Source organism: Protopterus annectens, chromosome 6.part0 (assembly GCF_019279795.1).
Source record: "Protopterus annectens isolate FY-2018-M chromosome 6.part0, PAN1.0, whole genome shotgun sequence".
NCBI classification, from domain to species: domain Eukaryota; kingdom Metazoa; phylum Chordata; order Ceratodontiformes; family Protopteridae; genus Protopterus; species Protopterus annectens.
In genome coordinates, this window is record NC_056737.1 from 1,660,147,584 (window position 1) to 1,660,172,354 (window position 24,771).

The following is a 24,771-nucleotide window of genomic DNA, read 5'->3' on the forward strand; positions in this document are numbered from 1 at the left end:
ATGCTGCATATTCATAAGTCAAATGGTACATGATTCACTCTCTTTCTCTAGAGACCTCAACCTAGCCTGTGACATCAACAGGACTTGCTGGAGAGACAGATATGTCTCACAGAGTTTACCTCTCCTCTGGAACAAACTTCCACTTCAAGTTAAACAGAGCCCCTCGTTGCCCCTATTTAAACATAACTTGGATGATTGGATGAGAAACCACAAATTCTCCCCAGGGGTTTTGCCCGTTTCTGTCTTGGACACAGGTAGTCAGTGCTGATTTAGATTGGTGTGTAATCATTGACCATATCTCTAGGTCCTAAAGGGAACAAGAGTTGAATTTGGCTATGTTTGTAGGGGCCCTGGTGCAACCTCCTATGATCCTATGACCCTATGATCTTGTCAGTGGATTCCTTACGTAGTTACTCATTGTCATGCTGTCTTCTGCTACATTAATAATTGTCTTCACCTTACATTGTATTACTTTGACTGTGCCAGCTACTGTGTGTCCATGTAAGAAATGTTTCTAAATCAAAAGGTTATATTATTACAGTTTATTTATTACATAAAATCTTAATGTACTGCATCCTTACTGCACATATAATAAGGTAAGTTGCAGTGTATTTTATGAGGTATATCAGCTTTTTTTGGCTATGAAGCTGCATTTTACATTATGGCTTCATCTGAAACTACAGTTTTAAACAACTTTTGTGCTTTTCAGTACTTTTGTAGTCAATTTGTTAATAATTTGTAATGTTTAGCCACATTCCAAGTTTCGTGCACTTATCTAGCTATTAACTTTTGTATCAGATGGAAAATATTTATTACCGTCGTCCATTTATATTATGCTTGCACACAGCTATGTCTGTAGAGTTACTGACAGTTAAATTTCTAAGGATGAATTTGTCTTCATTTCACAACCTTGCACTTCTAAGTTTTTTAAAAGTGTATTTCAGTTCAATATATTGGCATGGGACATTCAATCATTCATGTCAGTAGAAATCATTTTAAAATGTTGAATCCTGTGCTTTGCTCCATGGCAAAGATGGATGGAGCTCTAACTGTGACCCAGACAACAGGGGTTCAGTTAGCAGTCCCGGAACTGGAGAAACCTGGTAGGAAGGGAGAGGAGTGAAGGGTTGTGGATTATTCATCTCTCTCTCTCTCTCTCTCTCTCTCTCTGGGGTGAGGGAATGGCATGTATTCTGGGATTACAACATGATGTTCTCTGGTGTAGGTCAGAGAAACTCTCTCATGTACTTAAGGTTGGTGGGTGGTAGAGCTTGGTGGTACCTTTCCTTTGTGGAAGTGAGGGACTGCCCATTGCTGTCACTCCATTGCCTGCCCCACCTTTCTGAGCACACCTCAGCTTGTGTGGGAGGCAAGACATAAGAAATATGCAGGAATCACCACTGATTGCTACTTTAATGATGGTCCATGCTGACTGACCCTTGCATGGCAAAGAAATGGGCTGATGGACCAGAAAAGGTCTGATGATTGGTGGGCTGTAGGGGCAAATTGTAAAAAGAAAGTTGAGTTTTCTATTTTAATTGTTACAGTATATGTCATTTATGTATGCTTATATCATCTTTTTAATAGAATGGGCAGAATGCATTTTTATTGAGTGTTTTGGTCCTGCCAATAAACGTGGGGCTTAATTAAACACATATTTTAATAACGCGTGTCTGTTTTAGGTTCATAAGTGTGTACTAGGCTAACAACCACAGGGGGCTTTTTAAGTCTAGACATGCATCCCACATGTATAACAAGTTCTGGTACCCTTGATAAGTGTAAGCAGGGGCTTGGGAGATGAAACATTTACAAGCAGGGGCCTGGGAGATGAAACATTTACTGGCTGCCTTTGTCCATTTGAGAAATAGATGTTAAACCAGGGATGAATTTTCTGTTCCTCATCCAGTTCTCCAAGTTACACTTAAATTTGGTTAGGGAGGAACTGCTTCACATGGATGGGGCTCCTGTTAAAGAGAAGGGTTTTCCTTCTCCTTTTTAAAAGGAACAAGGTGGGTAGCCACCTCCTTGTGGAGTGCTTCATTTTTGGAAGGCTGTTTTATCTAGAGTTGATGTCCTTTGAAGCTGAAGTGGATGTAGGGTTGTACTTCTGTATGATCCCATTTCTCATCTGCCTCTCAAGTTACCTGTTGTCCATGGTCTTAGTGTACTTGGACGAATGACATATGACAGTCTCCCCATGCCCAGTTAAAACAGTAATTATCCATCCATTTTCCCCATCCAGCCAAATTTCTTGTGCTTACATTTCCAGACAAATTCAGAAGGCCAGTAGTGTAACTCGATTTGCCTTTATGTCAGCAGGTTGACCCTTCCAGAATAATTATTTCATTTTAAAATAAATCTTATGTTGAAGGAAAGATGCACTTATTTCATTTTATACTACTTTGGTGACAATGTATTTTGAATTATTTGCCCTTGTTTCACTTCTGCATAAAATCTTATATTGTAATAAAAGGACATGCTTTACTGAGTTTGTCTTACATATGAAGGCTAAGGAAAAGTAATATTTTTGACATATAAAGTGATCCATGGGAGAACTTATCTTTGTATGCAAAACCTAATAGAGGCATTGGATGATCATTTACAAGTAATTAACCATAAAGAAGGTGGGATGTCATCTTTGTGTACCTGATTACAAGAGTAATAGGAGTGAAAATAGTTAAAACCTAAGTAAGCAAACTTCTGGTGTTTCCTCCTTTTAAATATCAGTTCAGACATGATGACACTAGTTATATTTCAGGAAAACAATGGCTAGACTTGCAGGATAAACATAGTTTCTTATTGTGGCTCTCAGGGAAATATTTGAGGTGAATATCAAAGAGCATTTGTTTCTTTTCTGAAACTTAGTCTTCCCTGATAGTTATAAGTTAACAGGCCATTAAACTGATTGCCAAGGCAAGATATTCTACTCTTGACCACAGCAAGCTACATAATGTAGTTAAAGTACCAAACAGTATTTTTTTGTTGTTGTTGCAGAATGTCCCAGATTGGCATTACCTAATTTTTCCATGTTTCTCATAGAATGTTTGTTTTTCTAGTTAATTGTTGTGGAGTACAGCCAGTTAATAATGCCAGGCTTTAGAGTTTTGCACGTTATATTGGTCATAAAATTGCATGTTGGTGTAAAACCTGTTATTTGGTTAAACTTTTAAGTGGATAACAGTAATATGTAGGAATTATTCCTCATCAGTTTGGACATTTGCCCCCCCCCCCCATTACTTTTGCCTTTGCCCTTGCCCAGAAGTTTTGAGTAAAGAAATTAAGATGCATGCCACACATGCAATATCAGTATTCATAAACAAATCCCAGTAACATATGTCTCAAGTGTCCAGAATTTTGCAGAATGTCCAGATTTTTGCCTCATATTTTTGGTTAGTTTCTCATTACATTTGTGGTTTTCTGGCAAACCATTGAGGATGGAGGGGATGGATGTGGTGATAAGAGAGTTGTGGCTTGGGGGCCTCTCAAACATGTCATGAATTGGAACCCTCACAGTTGCTATCTCAAGCCCTGCTGATTGCCGTATGTCTTCTAAAAGTGGTTTAAGTGCATGCAAAAGAAGCATGTTGTATAAAAATGGTTCTGTACATTTATGGGTTATTCTACAAATTTTTCCCATGGGTGTCTCAGTGAATGCTCAAGGGATGGGCGTGCAATGAAGTAATATCACTCATTTTTACCAGTATTGCATATTCCCTGGTAGCCTAGCCTGTCTTGCAAATAAGTAACTCCCGTCAGGTTTCTGTTCTCTGCTTGAGACTCACTGAGAGTGTGCCATGACACATACCTCTTTCCCACCTGCCTGAATGATAGGAAAGTAGGTGAAAGTCTCTATTTGTTCTCATTCTTTCCCTGTCTGGCTTACTAATACCTTGCCACCAGGCAGACCCAGATTGTTATTGGTACATGTGGATGCCCTCCCCCTTTGACACCTGGAAGACTGGCTGTCTATAATATTTATAGGAAAAGAAGGAAACTGAATTCTGTTCATTAAAAACAAGGCTTTATGGCATAGTCATATGATATTTTGGCTGATTTTTTTTTGTTCCACCTCAAGCAGAGCTTCTCAACTATCACTTGGCAACTTGGTGCCAGAGGGAAAATAGATCCTGATTGAATATTTAATTAGACATTTTTGTATGCACCACTAAACCACAAAGTGGCTTAAGATAGATGCTCTCAACTTTGTGAGTTATTGCTCTATTAAGCTGACATGACAGTTAGGGTTCAGCCGTAAGAATGTAGCTAGATAAAGAATTTATTTAAAAACAAATGTAAACTGTGGCTTTACTATAGATGCACAGGGCAGCTAAATTAACATGTCCAGGTTGTTGCTAGCATACTCCATGAGCACATTCCAAGAGTGGAATGGAACACTATAATTCAGGAATACTGAACCACAGAGCAGCATTACTTTTAATTTTTTTCTGAATCAAATACTTTGGAATGTTGTATATAAAAAGCTTGCAGTAAGTCCCAGACAGCTTGCCCTTACTTCCAAGTGTTTCTCTGAAGCATGTTCAGCCATTAACCATAACTGGCCCTTGTACATAAGCATTAGTTTTTCTGAGTCCTTACTGTAGTGATAACAGAACTAAGTATGCAGTTTCTCATCAGCAGATGCCAGTCCCAACCCAGTTTTACCAAAGCCACCACATGATCCCAGTTTAACTGAAAAAAGAGGCAGTATTCCACTGTCACTAGGAGGAGACATCTGCTAGTGTAGCACATTCAGTCCTCTGCACCTTCCCCAGTTCTTCGTGTCACTTTAGACTACTGATCAGTGAGACATGGTTATGTCATTAACAAGCAAACATATCACCAAATGTGCATGTGATAGCAATGTTCCTCCTAAGAATTTTCATAATTTGTTTGTTTTGTTTGGGAGAAGTCCAAGACATGAATTAGATTGATTTCTGTTCTACATTTAATAAGAAGGTACTGATCATTTGGTCAACAGTTCTTCAGGAAATCTGGCATGTATTAACTCCAGGCTTTTTACTCTGCTTCATCCACGAAGAAATCCCAAGCCAGAAAATTAAAAAGAACATGGATGGACAGGACTATAATGAAGAATGTAGGCACAAGTCTATAAAACAGAAACTGTTAAATAGAAGTCAGTAGATGACAACCAGGCATCAGTACAACCCAGTACACAGCTGCAGACAACATATATCACTTCTTCATTCAATACATCCCTTTTTTCAGCTATGGAGGACTTGGCTGTTTTCCATTTGTCACTGGAAAATGTATAACAGGTGTCTCCTCTCATCAACCATTTTTTTCTACTGCAGTTAAAGAAAATGGACCATTGGAGGCCTGTTAGGTGGATAACTTAACACTTAAGAAAGCACAGAGCTCAGTACAAGCTTCTGCTGCACCATGTCACCATTCTTCCATTGTTGTCATTCCCCTCATCTTAGTTTGATCTTTGACCTATGTGTAAATGGAAACCCAAGGATGTTATTGAAACAGACAGCCATTAAGACATTTATGGATGCATGCCTAGGAATGTCAGATATTGCAGCACATCTCTTAATGATGACTGCCTCATAATTTGTACTATCTGATTGTAAATCATTTACACAATATTTTTAAAGGATAGGAAACACTAAACGATTAAAAGATAAAGCAGCTGGCTAATTCTTACTACAGTCCTTTATCAGTTCTTCTTCCATAGCAGAATTTATCAAAAAAAAAAAAAGCATTCCCCTTGAAACGCTGATTAAAATAAAAAAAAGAGGATAAGGTGGAAAAGGACATAGCTTTGTACAATATGTAACAAGTTCAGGATCCAGCAAATCCAGTAACATAAAGTTTCTGAGGATGAATTTTCCTGTGGGACCCTCCCTATCCCAGGACTTTGCTTTTGAAATCACTTTAGAGTAGATGAGGGACCTCTCTAAGTGGAGAGCAAAGAGTGTCTCTTCTGTAAAGTAAAGACATGCAGAGCTAGAAGATAAGGCACCTGTCATGTCATGTACTCAGAAGCATTTACAAGAGTTTGCCCTCTCTCTTTTCCAGCACTGATACTTGGAATACTCACTGCCCAAAAACTAATAAATTTTACATGATCCCAATGGCTTCAAAAGATGACACAGAACCTTAGCACAGACCCAGAATGCACTGGTACTGCTCACTTCAAGGGTCTTATTACCCATTCCCTTCAGATGAAGGATCTGGAACAGCTGACAGGATGCAAAGAAAAAAAAAAGCCTATTCCTCTGCTACTTTTCCAACCATGGCCATTATTTTCCCAGCAAGTATGGTCATGTTGCCATGTCAACCTCTTAAAGAAGGCTGCTGAAGAAATAACTTCTGTACTTAAAAGATAGGCTGGGGACAACTGTTTAATGCTAGTAGCCAAGGCAGGTTAATTCACTGGGTAATTGAGGGTATGATGTAATATATGCCTTCTTCAGTGTTTCTGCTATTTCTGTTTCCATTTGATGCACATCTCAGAACATAGCCCTTCCCTGAAAATGGCAGATTAAGATTTATGAATACTTTTGTTAATCAAACTCACTAATTAGGGAACTAGCAAAGCAGACTTTGAAGGAGCTGGAGGAGAGGATAAAGACAATGAGCCACATAAAGGAGATGTTCTGACTCCTGTTTTGCCCTTTTGGTGAAATTTTCCTACATCTTGACTGCTGCTTTTTATGCTAAAGGATAGAGAAAGTAAAACCTGTGGAAAGAGAAGAGAGACAGAAGTAATGAGGATTATGATGATAGCAATAACCAGGATTCTGCAGCCTAACACAACTTACAAGGCTTGAAGTTCCACTCCATTGGGAGAATGCGAACAAGTGATTTTGACCCCCATCTACCACAAAGCCCTCCTCCCTATCCCATCCTAGACCTGGCAGAAGGAAGATTTGACCATTTCTAAAGTCAGTGGTTCAGTGTTGCAACAGACTGCTTGTTCTGAGAAATAACTTCCATGCATTTAAAAATGTTGCGTGGTTGCTTGATAATTATTTTATTTCAAACTGCAATAAGAGTTTATAATATATTTTTTAAAAGTGTTTGAAATTGCTGTACAAATGCATGCTTAGAGAAGATTGGATTATTGCACTTTTAAACAGCTATTACTCTCTTGATACTTACTTATGTAGTAAATTATCTGTAATGTAGCTAAGCTGTACACAATTTGAATACATCTTGAGACCGTGAACCAGATTTATTGAAATGTTTCATAACTGCTCTGTTTGAATTTGAAATAGTTCCCTCTTGGTGAGATCAAACTCTGGGAGGCCAAAGTTGAAGAAGTGGATAGATCCTGTGATTCAGATGAAGATTATGAGTCCAGTAGGCGGACCTTGTTATCAACACATTATACTATTTCTGTCCAGCCAAAAGAGCAAGTGCCAACATACCTGTTGATTGGTTCCAAACATGAAAAGGTACCTTTTCACTCTTAACTTATACAGTAACATGCACGTGGTTGTAACAACTCACAATAAGGTTGTACTGCATTCCTAGAATGCAAACCTAGTTCATTGTTATATGTCACTTTTGTAGTAACAGGAAGACATTTTGCCATGCTATTTTAAAACGGACATCGGAATACTCAAGATCTAATTCCGGCTTGTATACCTGGATTTAAGCAAGACATTTGATACATTTCTGCACAAAAGAGTGAAGGAGAAAGCAGGGATAGGGACTGGGATTAAACTAACAAAACAGATTCAGAAACATACAAGATAAGAGCCCTTAGGGTACCTGTATTGGTGGAGATGGAGGTTAATGGATGTGTTTGTTTCCAACATATATGAGATGATAAGTGGAAATTTATTTTTTTATAGACGGTGCTAAGAAAGGCAGGGTTCAGTAAGAGAATAGAGGACTCGCAAGCAATTATAAGTGGGCTATTTGAACAGGTAGAAATATGGCTTTTATGGTGTAACACAAAGAAGTGCAGTTACACTTATTGGAGAGAGATGTATATGCTGAGTGTATATTTACATGCTGTATGACACAGGGGTGTCTGTTGAATGACTGATGGGGGTGAGGCATAATAGCTCCTTTTCTGAGTTACTTTAAAAGGAATTTGAGTAAAGCAAAAAAAGTGATGATTGCACAGCAAGAACCACATGGAAGGAGCCCAGTATGTTGTACTCACTGTACAGGTATCTTTTAGATGTCTGTTCAAGATCACTGTTGCAGTATTCTTTACAAGTGGAATATCCTGGCATGGATAGCCATATGTCTAACCAGCATACCAAAGTCTGGGCCCTTCCACATGCCATACATCTAACATGTGACATAAGCCCTAAGATGGGAGGTACATAAGGGATGTATGGTACAAACTACCTCAGAACTTCTTTGATGCCAATCTGAAAGCAGAACTCACTTCATCTTTGGTCTATTACCATATACATTGTGCTGTTACCTAACCATGTGGCAGATAAGTACTCCACTGGGGATCTTTCCTTTCTTACCATTTGGTATAATTTTTATACATGTCATTGAAAAAGGACAAAAAATGTGAATGTGGGAGGCAGATTCCACATAAGGATCATCACAAGTGTTTGTTATGTCTTGGTGCTGAACATGTTCATAGGTAGTGTGTGTGTGATCTATCAGTCTTTCATCCCTAAGACCCTTTGCAGCTATCTCTATTCCTTATCCGTTTACTTGTAAAACGAAAGACTCAAGCTTCTCACTCAAGTCATGATGTTAGCGGAGTCTTTCCTCTCTGATGTTCAGCTACTTCCTAAAAAGAAGGCTGAGAAACATAGACCAAAAACTTCAATTATCTAGCCCTTACACAATGTCTCTACTGTATGTAATGATGAGGCTTTGGTATGGTTAATATGCCGGACCTTGCTATTGTGACTGCATTAGAGGCTGATATGGGCAGGCCATTCGCATGTCCACTGGGGCTGATCTGATGTTTGTTACAGATGAGCAGGGGGAATATACGCTGTTCATTTTCAAGGGACATGGGGCCATCCCTCAGATCCTTGTGAGAGAGAAAGTTCTTGTTATCTTAAACAAAGTTCGTCAGGGCTCTGATCCTTCAAGGTAGTTGCAAGCAGATGTCCTTGTAAAGAAAAGGCAGACATGTAAGCATTCCTCTCCAACCCAGTTAGTAAGTGATCTTCAAAAAGAATGGCAAGGGTGCACCTGATGGCTTCTCAGAGCTCTTATGCCCCCTCAGTACTTTCAGATCCTACCTGTTGCAGTGACTCTTTTTTTTTTTCCCCCTTTGAAAATCTATAGAGATTCTTCCTTTGAGGAAAATGACAAGGAGTCTGATGAAAGTTCCCCAGCCTATTCTTCTCAAATCCACCCCCCCCCCCGGCTGTGGTTTCTAAGGAAGATTTGCTCTGTCCTGACTCCCCATTAGAGGAACTGTCTTTTGGGGATACCATTGTGAAAATGATCATTTTAAATGGGAAGATACCAGAATTCCTGATACCCAAAAGAGATTTTATACCTTCTATGGATACCCCTAAGCCCTCTGCTATTCCCCCAGTTTTGGAAGCTCTTTTGTGAACCTTTACTTTTGTTTCCTCTGAACTCTGAATCTCAGCCCCTTACTCCTAAGAAACCTGACAGTTTTTTTAAAGTCCCCAATGAAGGAAATTTATCTGTTAAAAAACTTTATTCTGATCCTTCTGTGATTTCTCTTTCTACAGATAAGCCCACTAAGCTGTTGTCTTCTACTGTTGTCTTGCCAACTGATAAGGATAGCAGGGCCATGGACAAGTACAGCAAGAAAACGTATACTTCTACCATCATGGCCTTTAGTGATATTAGCTGTTAGACACATATTACAGGATATCAGTTATTTTATTTATTTATTTATTTATTTAACATTTGTTTACCAGGAAAGTCCGACTTGGAACAAGCCAATTTTCAGTAGAACCCAGGTAGAAACGCTCCAGACGCATGTCTTTGTAATGTGGGAGGAAATCAGAGCACCCAGAGGAAACCCATAGGAACACAGGGAAGGCATGCCGACTCTGCACAGAAGGCACCCCAGCTGAGAATCGAACCAGAGAACCTCTTACTGTGAGGCGGCAATGTATACCGCTGCACCCCTGCACTGTCCGATCACTTCTTTCTAATCAGGGAGACGTAGTTAACAATACATCTGAAACTGAAAACATGCCCTCAGTCTTATCTTCACTTAACTCTCCATGTCAAGTAGCTAGACACTTTGTTAAGTGAAGTTATGATGTTGCTGATGCCCCACCCATGATGGCTGCATCTAGGTCAGTTCTCCATAGGAACTCTTGGCTAAGACTACAGTCCTTCCACGGGTTGTCAAACCCAATTTTTTTGATTCTCCTCTGGACAGAACATTTTATTTGGCTCTGCTATTGCAGAACTCTTCAAAATCTTGCATGATAAGGGGAAGGTGATGCAAGGCTAAGTTCCAGATGAATTATTCTTCAAAAACAAGTGTTTCTGTTATAAGGCAACAAAAGCAAACCTAAAAAGGTAGAAAGAGCTAATGAGAGAAGATTTCAGGATAAATCAGGACAAGATCCCTAGGGTCAAAAGCTTTACTTTCCAGACAAGCCCCTTTTTTATGAGTGCCACTCTTTACCTCCTCCCTGCCCCCTCCCAGCCAGGTTCCCCTGTCCCACAGACCGTCTCTTTCCCTTCCAGACTGGAAGGAAATCACCACGAGCAAGTGTTTTTTTTTTTTCCATTACAGAAGAAGGGTACAGGATATCTTGAAAGTTTAATCCTCCTTTCTCAGGAATTTCTCAGTCTCCTCAAAACCAGTTGTTGTGGCTTCCTCCACTTCTTCATGATCTTTTGAGTCAGGGAGCAATTCAGCCAGTTCTTCTGTCTCAGTTTGCTGGAGATTTTTGCTCCAGAATGTTTCTAGTTCCCAGGAAAGAGGACATCTGGAGATCTATCCTAGACGTTTCTTACCTCAACACCTTTTTGAGTGTGCCAAGCTTCAAAATACTATCTTTTCAGACACTGTTTCCTGTGGCCATTCCTTAGGCCTTTCTTGTGACCCTGGATTTGAAGGATGCTTACATTCATATTCCTATTTATCATCTAATGTATTCAGGAAGTTCTTAAGGTTCTCTGTGTCTTCACTTCATTTTGCTTCTCTGCTCTACCCTTTGATCTTTCTATGGCCCCAAGGGTATTTACTAAAAGTCTAGCTCCTTTCATTTTGCAGGCTTTGGGGCATTCATATATTCCCTTATCTACATGAACTACTTCTTCAAGCTCATTCTCTGGATTCACTTCAGAAGGACTTGGATTTCATAGTAAATCTTCTTTGAAGTTTGGAATTCAGTATAAATCTAATCAAATCTGTCTTAATTCCATCTCAAGACCAAAGTTTCTTAAGATCCTTGTAGGATCAGACATGTATTTATGACAGCCTTCCTTCCAATGGACAAGGTTCTTTTTCTGAAGGTGACCTCAGCAAGAGAGATTTTGAGAGCCCTGGGGCACATCACATGCCGTATTATTGTGATTATGTTTGCCAGGCTCCACATGATGAAGCAGCAGTGGACCTCAAATCTGTATGTCTTCAGCATTGCCAGATATTAGACTTTCATATTCCTCTCTCACCTTGTATCAGAAAGGAGTTTCTTTGGTGGATCAATCAGATCTCCCTTAACGTGGGACTTCCTTTTCTGGTTTCTTCTCCAGCTCACAAGATGTACATGGATGCATCAAACCGGGGGACTTGCTCCAACAAGATCAAGGTTCAGGGGATTTGGTCTTCTGAAATATGAAAGATCACGTAAATGTCAAGGAGATGAAGGCTCTGATTTTGACCCTTCAGTCTCTGAATTATCTCTGGTTCCCAGGCCCCCTCAGGGTATTTATAGACAATAACACAGTCATGTTGTATATAAACAAAAAAAGGGGGTACCAAGTCTGACCACCTTTGGAAACTAGCCTTGATGGCGTGAAAAATTACAGCACAACCTTAATCTTCAGGCAGTATATACTCTGTCAGAGAGGAGCACAATGGCAGACATCTTAAGTAGATCCAGAGCAGTTCTTCATGAATAGAAGTTAAACAAAGAGATCTTCCTGGACATTGTTCATCAGTGGGGTACTCTGCAGATAGACCTTTTTGCCTCTTCCCAGAACAGAAAACTTGGTAGCACTGTTCCAGACACCCAAGCCCACTGCCATAGATGATGGATGCCATGTCCATTTCATGGAAAGGAAGATTCCTCTATGCCTTTCTCCCTCTCCTCCTCTACCAGTAGTCCTTCAGAAGATTATGAAGGACAAACCAAGAGTTTTGTTAGTGACTCCCTTTTAGCCCAGATAGCACAGGTTTTCTTTTTCACCTGGCTAGATGCAGTCATCAAAAGTTACCCCACAGAATGGATTTGCTCACACAGGACAAGGGCTCTCACATTCAGCCTAATCTCCAAACTCTGCAGTTAACTCTTTGGGTAATAAAGTTCTTATTCCTTTTAGAAACCATTTTCTGAGGATGTGCTCCAGGTTTTACTACCAGAAAATCCTATGTGGTTAAATGGAAGATATTTTATTTCTGGTGCCAAAAAAAAGAGCCAAGACCCCTTTACAATTGGAATTTCTATTGTTCTTTCTTATTTGTGTGAGTTGCTTAACTCTGGTCTAGCAGATTGTCAGCCTCTTCTGCTTGTCTGCCTGTTGATCCATCACGTTCTTCTCTATTTTAGGTCAAGAAATGTTTCAAAGGAGTCCTTTGTATTAGGCCTTCAACAAAGCCTGTTACCACTTCTTAGGACCTGAATTATGTTCTGTGAAACCTAACCCTAGTGCCTTTTGAACTAGCCATCAGTTCTTCCCTAAACTGTTGCGCATGGAAAACTGTGTTGTTAGTGGCTCTGACTTTTGCCAAGAGAATGTCTGAACTGCAAACACTTATGGTGGTTCCTTTCTTCGTGGTCTTCCTTAAGGATAGGGTTTTGCTTAGGACTAATCCTTCCTTTATGCCCAGATTGGTCAATTAGCTGTCATAGAACCAGTTCATCAGTCTTCCTTCTTTCTTTTCTTCTCCCCAAAACACAGGAGAGAGGATTCTTCTTTCTTTGGATTTATTTATTTATTTATTATTTTATTATTATTTTTATTTTACATTTGTTGACCAGGATAGTCCGACTGGACACATGTCCATTTTCAGCAGAAGCCTGGGGAGAAAAGCTGCAGCATACAATATGAAAACAGTTTAATCATAATAATTAGATGTTTAAAGATACTTGTTTTACAGTCAATAGTATGAGGCCTAAGAAAGCATATAAGTGTTTACTAAATTTCATTATACAAGAACTATCGGACATTCATAGAGATAAACTTTATATGCAGTCTATTTACACAACATAGGGTCTAATCATTGATGATGAGATTCTAAGAAGAAATGGATGGAGTAAGAACTGCAGATTCTATATAGACAGCTATGACTAGATAGTGTAGGCCTTCTGTAACAGAGGTTAGATATGGAGTTAATTGGGAAGTGGTAAAGGTGAGATGAGGAGAATAATTTTCACCCAGGTGCAGAGCAGGGACATAACCAGTTTACATTGAAGTGGTCTTTTATGATTTTCTTGTAGGAGGGTAGAGAGTTTTTAGAGGTAATGATGGTAGGAAAAGAGTTCCAAATCCTAGCAATATAGTTAGAATAGAGAAAGTCACCTGCTGAGTTATTAGATTTGGTGACTTTGACTTGGAATTTGTCACTATAACAGATATTTCTTGAGTTGCAGTGAGATTGGAGCAGGTTTGTGAGTGGTGGTATTTTGTCTGGGTTATGAAGGAGTTTATTGGCAAGTATAAGTTGATTATAGGTCAGGAGGTAGGGGAATTCTAGCCATCCTAGAGACTTGAGTTTTTTGCAGTGATGGGTACTGTGTGTAGACTCTCTTGCAAATTTTGCTATTTGATGGTAACGTGGACAGCTTACGTAACTCTGTTTTGGAGATGTTGGTTAGAATAGGAGAGGCATATGTAAGTGTAGAGAGAAGGTGGATTTGTGCAATTGCAAGTCTAGCTGAGGAGGTAAGGAATGGTTTGTTCCTATAAAGGCTGTCTAGTTTTCTGAGAGTGTTTTTAATGGTTTGGTTAATATGGATATAAAATTTCAGATTATTGTCAATGGTTACTCCCAATAATTTTGTATGTGAGTCAGAGGTAAAAATAGTCATATTCCTGGAGACTGTCCTAAACATATTTGCTAAAATGGCAGTATGGGATGAAGTGAATACTAGCAGTTTTGTTTTCTTAGGATTGAGGAGTAATTTATGGTTGACAAGCCAGGATAGATGTGCATAGGCAGATTGGATTCTACTTAGACAAGACAAAAGATGTTAGAAAATTGACCGTTTTGTATCTTTTCAAAATAAAAATATAGTTTTGCCAGTTTATAAGCAAATCATTTCTTCATGAATCTTTAAGACTATTTCATTCTGTTATTCTCATTATTGATAACAGCTTTCTTCCTTTGTCAAGCATGATTCTACCAGAGCTGCAGCTTCCTCTGGAGCTTTTTATCCAGGATCTGGATTCTAGAACCATTCTTGAGGCAGACACTTGGTCCTCTGTTCATGCTTTTACTAAACACTACAACATGGATGTGTTTTCTAGGGCCAGAACAAAGTTTTCTGGGTCCATCCTCCAGGGTCTATTAGACTGTAATTCTTCACCTTCCTCCTCCCAGTTTGTTCAGCAGCTCTAGTACTCTTCCACTTGTAAAGACTATGGCAGCAGTTATCTTGGAAGGACATAATACAGTTGTGTAAGAACTTACCATAACAGTAAATGTCCTACTGATCACTTGCATAAACAAAAGGATAAACATCTTTGTTCAAAGTAGACCACTGTTATATTCATGTAGGTATTTTGCAGGCAGACAGCTAACCAGGGTTTGGAGACCCTGTAAGGGGACCTTCTCCATAATAGGTAGCCTACATTTTGTACTGATCACTGCTGAAGTGTTGCATCCTACCCTCCTTTCCCTCTTTTTTGATCATTCATGCCCATACCTCATGTACCTCTTGCCTTTGGGCTTGGGTTATATGTTGGATGTACAGCTTTTGGAACGGCCCAGCCTTTGGTATGCTGGCCAGACATAAGGCTATTCTTGCCATAATATCTCACTTATAAAGAATACTGCAACAATGATCAGTAGAACTGCTACTGTTATGTTAAGTTCTTACACAATTGTCCTATCATTCCTTCGAGTATTATACACTGATAATTTGCCACTGTCCGTCTTCAAAGTGCTGGATGATTTTTTTTTTTCTGTGTCACATCATGGTAGCCATTCCTAAATAGCTCTATTCACACCAGTGCTGAGATTCATCACCTTCTGTGCTACATCTTGGCAGTCAGTCCAAGATGTTCTTTCGCACAAATTCCAGCATGTCTTCTTAACCTAGGTTCGACGCGCTGCTAAATTCTCATCTACTTAATCATGCAAAATGTTTCTGCAACCCGACAGGACAGAATTTCATGTGTTTTCATTTCTTATGTCAGTTGTTTGATTCGTGTTCAATTATTTCTGTTATGTAACCCTACTATGTTCAAAAACTTCTGCTGTATAATTTTTTTTTCCTTGCATAGATTTGTGTGCATAAAATTCTCCTGTGTAGCCTCTTGTGTACTAAACTCTACTCTCACTGTACTGTTCTCATTTTCTGATATATATGTAACAGTGTATGTTGTTCTGTGGAGCTTTTCTCCCCGAGCCTCCACTAAAAAAGGGCTGTTGCTCAGTCGGACCTTCCACCAAATCACTACAAAGTCTTCCAAGGAGACACTGAGCAAATAGATGTTTTTTAGCACTTTCGTTCCTGTTTATTTCAAAAAGAACTTCATCAGAAAATAAGTGGGTAAAAAATAATACCAGTTTAAAAGGATCTGCCATAAGTCGTATGATAATATTAACCAATCACAACACAATATGCAAATAAGACCTTAAAGGCATACATTCATACTCCAATAAAATTACATTCATACACCTAGCCTCTCAAATATATTAACGACTGATATCAAGTTAGATTAAATAAACCAAGATACCATAATTTAAAAACATAAATGGACTGAGCAGTGGTGGAGCGGCTTGAGTTGTCACCTCACAGCAAGAGGTTCTCCGGTTCGATTCTTGGCTGGGGTGCCTTCTCTGCAGAGTCTGCATGTCCTCCCTGCATTCACGTGGGTTTCCTCCAGGTGCTCCGGTTTCCACCCACGTTACAAAGACGTTCCAAAGACGTGTCTGGAGGGTTTCTCCCCAGACCTCCACTGAAAATTGTCTCATTCGAAATTAGACTTTTCTGGTAAACAAATGTCAAATAAATAAATAAATAAATACATAAAAAAAATAAAAATAAAAAAAGTTATTAAATATACTAGTATAATCTTTGTGCCAAAAGAAAACATTTTAAAGTGATATACATCCCTCGCGCCCTAACCTTAACTCACCTAACCCATGCCCAATCGCACACTTACCTGAACCCGACCCGTAACTTTCCACCACAGCGCTGAAAATAGCGAAACGACAGAAACGGACAACCGAATTCTTTCCCTAAGAAAAAATTTAGTTATCTGCCGTTTCGCTATTTTCAGCATTCGCTGAATAGGGGTCGATGTTAGAACGTTCGAAATAATGAAATTTCGATGTTCTAATATAGACCCTGTTCTGCCACTCTGATTCTCTAAACTCTAGAATAACATTATAATTGCCACTAAATCCTTCAGTATCAACCTTATCTAATACAAAAAAGTGGAATTTTCTGAAGTTATTACAAACTAAAGAATGTCTAGCCAAGGTATTATTACTCTCTTTTTTCCTTATGGCGTGTGTGTGCTTGTCTTTTGGAAATTTTCCTAATGGTCTTTCCAATATAGAAGCTTTCACATGTTTCACAGCTGGCCAGGTAAAGTACCCCATTTGTATTACAGTCATATCTGCCTGTAGCTATAATAGTTTTATTAATGCCTTTTACAACTACACTAGAACAATTAGTGATGCACCTACAATATTTACATGCCCCACATTTAAATGTTCCAAAAATAGTAGTTCCATTACTGCAAAGGTGTGTTGCTTTTTCAAGCATGTTTCTAACATTAAATGATTTCTTATACGTAAAGCAAGGCTCATTTCCCAATACTGCTTTAAGTTCGATATTTCCTAAAATAATTTTACAGTTATCCTGAATTGTCTTTCTTATTGCCTTCAAATCTGTTGTAATAGACAAAGGAAATGCTTTGACATACTGGGTCACTTGATACTGATTAAACATGACCATATTTTTTCAGATTTTAAATTTGCATTACCTATATCACTACTAAGGATAGGTCTTGCTACATTTTTCATCAGTCCAACCACTTCTTTAATAATAGTATCCACTAAAACTCCAGAATATCCTCTAACAATAAACACGTTTTTCAAATCTTCCACCTCAGACAAGAATTTAGTGTCCTCACTAGTAAGTCTACTTAAGCTTATAAATTTCCCCTTATTGATTCCCCTCTTCATATGAAAGGGCTGCAAACTAGTTTGGTACAGATAATTATTAAGAAATGTGTTCTTCCTGTGGATACTACTGTGGGGTAAACCACCAGTCTCATTTAATGACAATTTAATGTCTAAATAATAGATACTGTTACCTATCCCACTAACACTAAATTTCAAAAAGTTTGTGCTATCATTTAAATAATCCAAAAATTAGTAAAATTCATCTACTGTCCCATGCCAAACAAACAGCAAGTCATCTATGAAATGTTTATAATAAATAAGTTGCTTAAAACTTGTCTGTGTGGCAATATACTGATGTTCCCAAGAGGCCATTACCAAATTCACAAATACAGGGCCATTTTATTTATATTATTATTTATTATATTTTTATTTATTTACATAAATGAAAACAAACCATATTGACATATTTGTAGTTGCAAACATTATATATCACATATAATTTTCTAATAAGTCATTGCCAGTCAGACACTGTATAGTTCATTCACTTCCTGCCTTCCCTTAAACCTCATTCCTTCTCCAAAACATTATTCTGTATGTATTGTTCCCACAGTTTTATTTTTTTTCTATGCAATTTGCTCCTACCTTTTTCTAAAGATTGCACTTAATGTTCTTTTATCTCTTTTACTATACTCACTACTTCTAGTACAGTTGATTCAGACTCTGATTCCCATTTTCCAGTAATTGCTTTTTTTGGCAGCCACCATAATTACATTCAGCAAGGCTTACTATGGCTAGACTATTCTGATTCTGTACCGTAGCTCTAAAAATAATTTCCTTAGTTATGCCAACTTACTTACCCAGTATTTCTGACATTGTAGCCTCCCGGGAATTTTTTAGAGTCTGCCAAATCATTATACTCCCAAAAATATGTTTCCAGTTATCTCTTTCTTCTCCGTCACACTTCCAATATTTGCAATCTGAGGAAAAATTCTTTGGAGTCTGCTCTGGGTGTAAGAAATACTTATGCAAACACTTCTAAACAAAGATTCTAAATCTTCCAGACTTTGTTGCATACTTGGGAGTCATGATTATACCCTCCCATTGTTTCTTTGTGAATTGCTTATCCAGTCCCTCTTCCCAATCCTTTCTCACCTCCTCTGATTGATTCCTATAGTTATCATACAATATTTTATATGTCCTACTAACTATCCCTTTTTTAACAGCAGCTTCTGTTTTACATTCTACTAAAAACTCTATCAGTGCTGGTCATGCACTTAGGATGCCATTATTCCTTTCTCTTTGCCTGTACTCACATATCAGTCCTTGATAAGGAAGGCAATCTCTAGCCTGTAGTCCAAATATATTCTTGGCCTCTTCCCATTCTGTTACGTTTCCCTCTCTGAAGTATTTGCTCCTAACACCTTGGTTCCTTTGCCACTTTTCTCCAGTAAATTCCAGCTCCCTCCTGCCTATTCTCTGTACCCCTAATTGAGTCATCTTTATCAGCAGAATCTCCTTTCTCTATTCATGTATTGGTTTAGTTCTTAGAATATTTTCTGGTACTTTATGAATATAATATTATTTCTCTCTTTTTTTAATTTCTCCAAATCTTTTGGGTTTCTGATACCATGATGGGAATGGACCCCATGCCTAAGTCAAAGTATGATTAAAGTTCATGAAATTAGTATTGTTTCAATCTTTGATGACAGCAAGAATTGTTCTTCACAGCACCCGCAGTGTGCCCAGTAATGACTTTTTCTGCAATTTGTACAGAGTTACATGTATCAGTAACATATCTAAATTACAAGTGCAGATTCTTAAGGTAAGATAATGATAAGATGTGTTGCTCATACTACTATTGAAACTGTCTGGGTATCTTTCTTCCACATTGCTCTCATTTCTGCCTGCAAATCCTTATATTTTATGAATTTGTCTCTGTCTGTATGTAAGACACTGTAGTCAATGGATATAGCAATTTCAATGATCAATGTTACTTTTGTCTTCTTTTCATGAACCACTATACCTGTTTTTCTCACATCTGTCTTTTGAACTGATGGTAGTGGGTGATGCATGCATGCGATGTAGACTTCATCATTTTCTATGATACTTCGTGGCTCATGTTTCCAGTGTTTTTCAGCTACTTCAGTATTACAGTGTTTGCACCATCCCCAATACAATAGTCTTGTCACATTATTATGCCTTTAAGTATACAGTCCTTCTGCCATTAGTATGTCACAACCAGCAAAAAGGTGTGCAACTGTTTCCAATTCTGTTTTACAAAACCTACATTTGTCTGTTTCTCCCACATGTTCAATGGACTTTGTAAACCAGTGTATACATAGTCCACTATCTTGGGCTGCCAGTATTAACCTTTCATCTTTTAGTTTGAATTTGCCTCTTCTTAACCATTCCTGCATTCGATCTTGATCAACATGAGATTCTTCCAGGAGTTTTCTATAATTGCAACTATATTTAGGCATTTTCCACATTTCTTGCCTTCTCATATGATCCTTCACCTTATATTCTTTCTTTTGTTTTTTGGCACATTCAGTTGCTGCCTGATTTTTATCTAATTCTAGTTTGATTTGCATTCCCGCTTGATGCCGATATGCTTCTGCTAGACACATAAGGGAAGTTATCTTAGATTTATTCTTCTCATGTTTCAAAACTTTCACAGTGTTTGGGTCTTGTGAGGTCAGCAGATATGTATATAGTCCCACAATTGCAGATCTAGACATGTAATCTGTTTCAAGGAGCCCCATACCGCCTTCAGAATGGGGAATATATAATCTTGGTATGCAATGATTTTTATAAATCATCTGGTGAACATGAAGCATCCTTCTTGTTTTCCTGTCTAATCTTGCCAACCCCTTATGGGGCCAGTCTATCACTTGAAAACTGTAAGTTAGGAGAGGAAGAGCAAACTGGTTTAATGGCTTGAATTTTGTTTCTAGATATCACCACTGTTTTCAGGATTAATTTAAATCTTCTAAAATATTCCTTACTGAGTTTTCTTTGCATTTGTTCATGTTTTGTTGTTGAGCCTTCATCACTTCCCAAATATGTACACACTCCCTCTTGCTCAAGTTCTTTTATATCACATTCTTGTCCCAAACTGATGTTTTCCTGGTGCTGCAGCTTTCCTGCTTTAAAAGTTGCTTTTGCACATTTATCAAGACCAAATGACATTCTTATATCATCTGAAAAAGTTTTGACTACTTGCAGTTGTGCTTTCAGTTCCGCTGATGAGCTATCCAGTTTTAAATCATCAACAAAGAGAAGATGAGAAGTCTTTACACTTTTTTTTTTCTGGGAGCGAAAATATAGCCATAACCTAATCTGTTAAGCAAACAGCTTAATATGTTAAGGACAAGGCAAAAGAGCAGTGGTGATAGAGTCACACTGGAATATCCCCTTATGGATTTTTTTTACCTTGTTTCCCAATTCTGTATAAAACTTTTTTGGGTCATCAATAAATTGCTTATTTTGTACTTTTCCTTTATATTTATCTGTGTATCTTTTAAGTTTTTCTGTCTGTGCTGATGTTTTTAGTTTAATATTTGTGATAGTGCATGATTAATCCTGATCCATTATAATACTGTGCATTGCTTTTATCACGTCTATCTTTCTGAGTATTTTTGTTGATCTGTTCCCACTTCAGTACTCTTCTGACAATGACTCTTCTTTTCTAAATTGCTTTATAGTTTTCTTTATTCAATACTTCCATGATGGCATTCAGTTTCTTCCCGTCCTTTCCTTACTACCCTGTGTTCTTGTGGTAGGACTTTATCTGTTATTAATTTGGCTGCACGGTAATGTATCCTGTTTACTTCTGATATATCACATGAATCTCTATGGACAATCCTAATTACTGTGTTCTTTTGTTTTATCAAACTTCTAACATTTTAGGTTTTATTGACCTTCTGTAGTCTTATTTCTTTCATTGATCTTAATATGTCTATCCATCTCTTTTAAATGTATTAATTCTTCTCTTAGATCATTTTCTTCTAAACTAAGGGTACATTTTTTGTTCGCCGTTTCCTGCGGGCATTCTATAGAAAGTTCCAGAGCTTCTTCATGTGCCAAGTTCTGTTCAGTTTCACTCTGTGTCATCCAGTGCTCTTTTGTATAGGAACTCACTGACCTATCACTCCTCGGCATTGTCTGTGTCAGAGTCGTCACAGTTTCCTGTTCTTTCCCTTGCTGTATAGCTCCAATTGATCTGGTTTTCTATGGGAGACTCCAAAGTATCATCATATGTCAACTGATTAGATGCTTCCTGCTCCACTCATTTCTGTTTAATTTAGGTGTCCCTTGCTCTATCCTTTCGTGTTGTTATCGAAGTTAAATTTTCTACACTAAATCCTTCACTTTGCAGGTAATCCATAACTTCAGTTTGTATTTCTTTAACTTCTCCATTACTAATCCTCTTTCTACTTTTTTCCTCTTTGTTTTCTCATTTTTTTTTGTACTATAAAATTTTCCATATCCAGATGTCTTTGCCTGTATATCTCTTTAAATATATTTGCTGCTGCTCTTTTTGCATTCATTAGTTTTGCATTTTCCTTTGAATAAATATTGCACCATATTAAATCTCTTTTTCTTTCCCATGTCCATATGTCTTCTTCAGATGTCTCCTTCTCCTCTTGTTTCTCCTTACTTTGGGGACTATTTGTTTTATCATGCTGTGATATGACCTGTGTTAGACTTTCTATACTGAATCCTTCACTTCGCAAATATTCCATAACTTCAGCTTCTATTTTTTCAACTTTTACTTGACTAATCTTCTGTTCTACATTCCCTCTTTGGGATCTTATTTTTTTATTGTGAAATTTTCCATATCTGGATGTCTTTGCCTATATTTCTCTTCTAATATCTTTGAGGCTGCCTTTTTTGTATTGATTAATTTGGCTTTCTCCTTTGCATAAATATAGCACCATATCAGATCTCTCTTTCATTCCCGTGTCCATATTTCTTTTTTATACCCTTCAAAATCTCTAAATTTTATAATATTCTGTATGATTATTGTTATTCTTCTTAAAACTCTGCATCCAAAATCCCAGTCTCTCTTTATTTCTTGAGCTTCTCCCCTGCTTCCCTGTTGCATCATCATTCTTTCCACTTTGAGTTATAGCATTCTGCTTGTGTTGTGTATAGGAGCCTTAACTGTAAAGCTCTGAGACCCCCCTTCAAAACAGGTAATCTCAAACCACCTTGTTCTGTTGGAAGGATCAACATATCCCACTTGAGTCTTCTCCTCCCAGATAAAGTCATTAAACTTTTTATTAATTGTTGTCCTCAACGTTTCCTCTAGTTGATAAAAATATGCCTGACCTGTGTATAAAACTAAAGGGAATAACACATTTTCAGAGCTTCTATTTTGCAATCCATATCTATATAACACAGATTTAATTTTCTCAGTTTTTGTATTATGTTTTGTTTGGTCTCTTCCCATCCATCTTTAGCTGCCATAACAGAATCCTTTTTAAACCCATACTTCTAAATGCTTCATTTTATCATATCTCCATAAATATGGGTATTGCTGAACCAGATTTTGTGTGGCTACATAGTTGGCAGTTTTTACCTTTGTTTTATCTTCATTAATTGTGTATCCCAAAAAGACTTGACACTGTTTAAGAATGTTCCACAACACTGAAATGTCCCTTTCTGGTTTCATCAGGTGCCAAATAATATAATATGCAAATAAAGCCAACTTTCCTTGATTATCATACCAATTATATCCTTGAATTTGAGTCCCTTGTTTTCTTTCTTTATAAGGCAAATAATGAAGGGGAAAGAGGACCCCCTTGCCTGGTTCCTCTGCTCAAACAGAAGTTATTAGAGAGGAACCCACCACTTTAATTTTTGCCTCAGATTATTTATATGTCCTTCTAATCAACCTTATTATTTTAACAAGGAATGCAAATGCTTTCATTGCCCTACTTATAAAATCCCAGCATACTCTGTTGAATGCTTTCTCTGCATCAAGTCCCATCAACAACAGTGGTATTTTCTTAAATTCTGCTTTCCCCTGGAGTACTACTGTTCTATTAATGTTGTCAAATGTTTGCCTTCCCTCAACAAAACCGCATTGATCCATAGCTCTCAATTTGTCATTCTTTTAGTCACTATAAAATAAACACTATAATCATGGTTTAGAATTGAAATGGGCATATATGAAGGTGGATCTGATGGGTCCTTACCATATTTAGGTATTACAGCCACCACAGCTTTCTTTCAAAATGTTGATGCTTCTCCTCCTTTTAAAATACTGTTAAATAAAACCTTCCAAATCTTTCTCACTTTCTTCCTTCCTAGCTTCCAAACTTCCACAAGAATGCCATCTGTTCCGGGAGACTTTCCTGTAGATTGGTGTTATACATCACCATTTTTATCTCATTTCCTCCTATTCTAATTGTTAGTAATTGAACCTCATCTGCCTCGGTATATTTAATTCTTTCATAAACATTTAGATTTGTACTTCTTATTGATTTCCACATTTCTCTGCTTAATACAGATTTTAATAAAATTTTGAAATATTTTTTATACCTCTACAGTACCTGTGGTTATTTTCCTTGTAAAACGCTCCCCAAGCTTGGCAACAAACAATTCTACTTTCTGTTGCCTGAGCCATTGTGCTAAAAGCTTTTATGCTCTGGAGTTATTATAAAAGAAATTCTAAACTCATGCATTTTATCCAGGTAGTCCCTTATTTTGTCTTTAGCACTCTGCAGTTGCATCTCTTCTTGTTCTGTGAGATTCCCCCTATTATGCATTACTTTAACCTTTGTCAGTCCCTCTAAATAATTATTGTTACTTCTTAACCATATCTGCCTTCTTTCATTTCTACAGTATTTTTAAAATCCACTTCCATTTTATCCCACTTCCTGGCTGTATTTTCGGAAGAAAATTCTATCTTCCCTAGTAAATGCCTAATAATTTCCACTACCCATTCCTTACATTTCTCTTTGTTTAACAGATAGGTGGGGAAGCATCAGTGACTCATTTTATTTCTTTACTCTGCATTTTTATTTTAGTTATTATTGGTGTGTGATCTGAAATAGTTAATGAATGCATATAAAAATTAAATGCACTTGTTCCTGTGAAATATAATTTCTCTCTAGTCTAGCCCAGTTTTCATACATTGGGGAATAACATGTAAATTCTCTCTAAGCTCATACTACTGAACTCACATCTTCCATACCAAATATTTTCTTCAGTTACTTCAACAATCTACCCCTTGTTAAATCTTAATAAAAAATAATAAATCTTAATATTTTTTTAAAATCTTCCCCTTTTGTTATGTTTTCCCTTGTAGCCCCCTGATACATTCTCACTGTTGC

At 37.6% G+C, this 24,771-nt stretch overlaps 1 protein-coding gene across 1 annotated transcript in view; it reads left to right on the forward strand.

Annotated features, from left to right (window-relative positions):
* PLEKHH2 (pleckstrin homology, MyTH4 and FERM domain containing H2) overlaps positions 1 to 24,771 on the forward strand; it is a 1,501,506-nt gene that overhangs the window by 1,005,521 nt on the left and 471,214 nt on the right. The window contains exon 16 of the mRNA XM_044075068.1: positions 7,245 to 7,424. Coding sequence (XP_043931003.1) covers positions 7,245 to 7,424 — 180 coding nt within the window. The remainder of the gene's footprint in view (positions 1 to 7,244; positions 7,425 to 24,771) is intronic.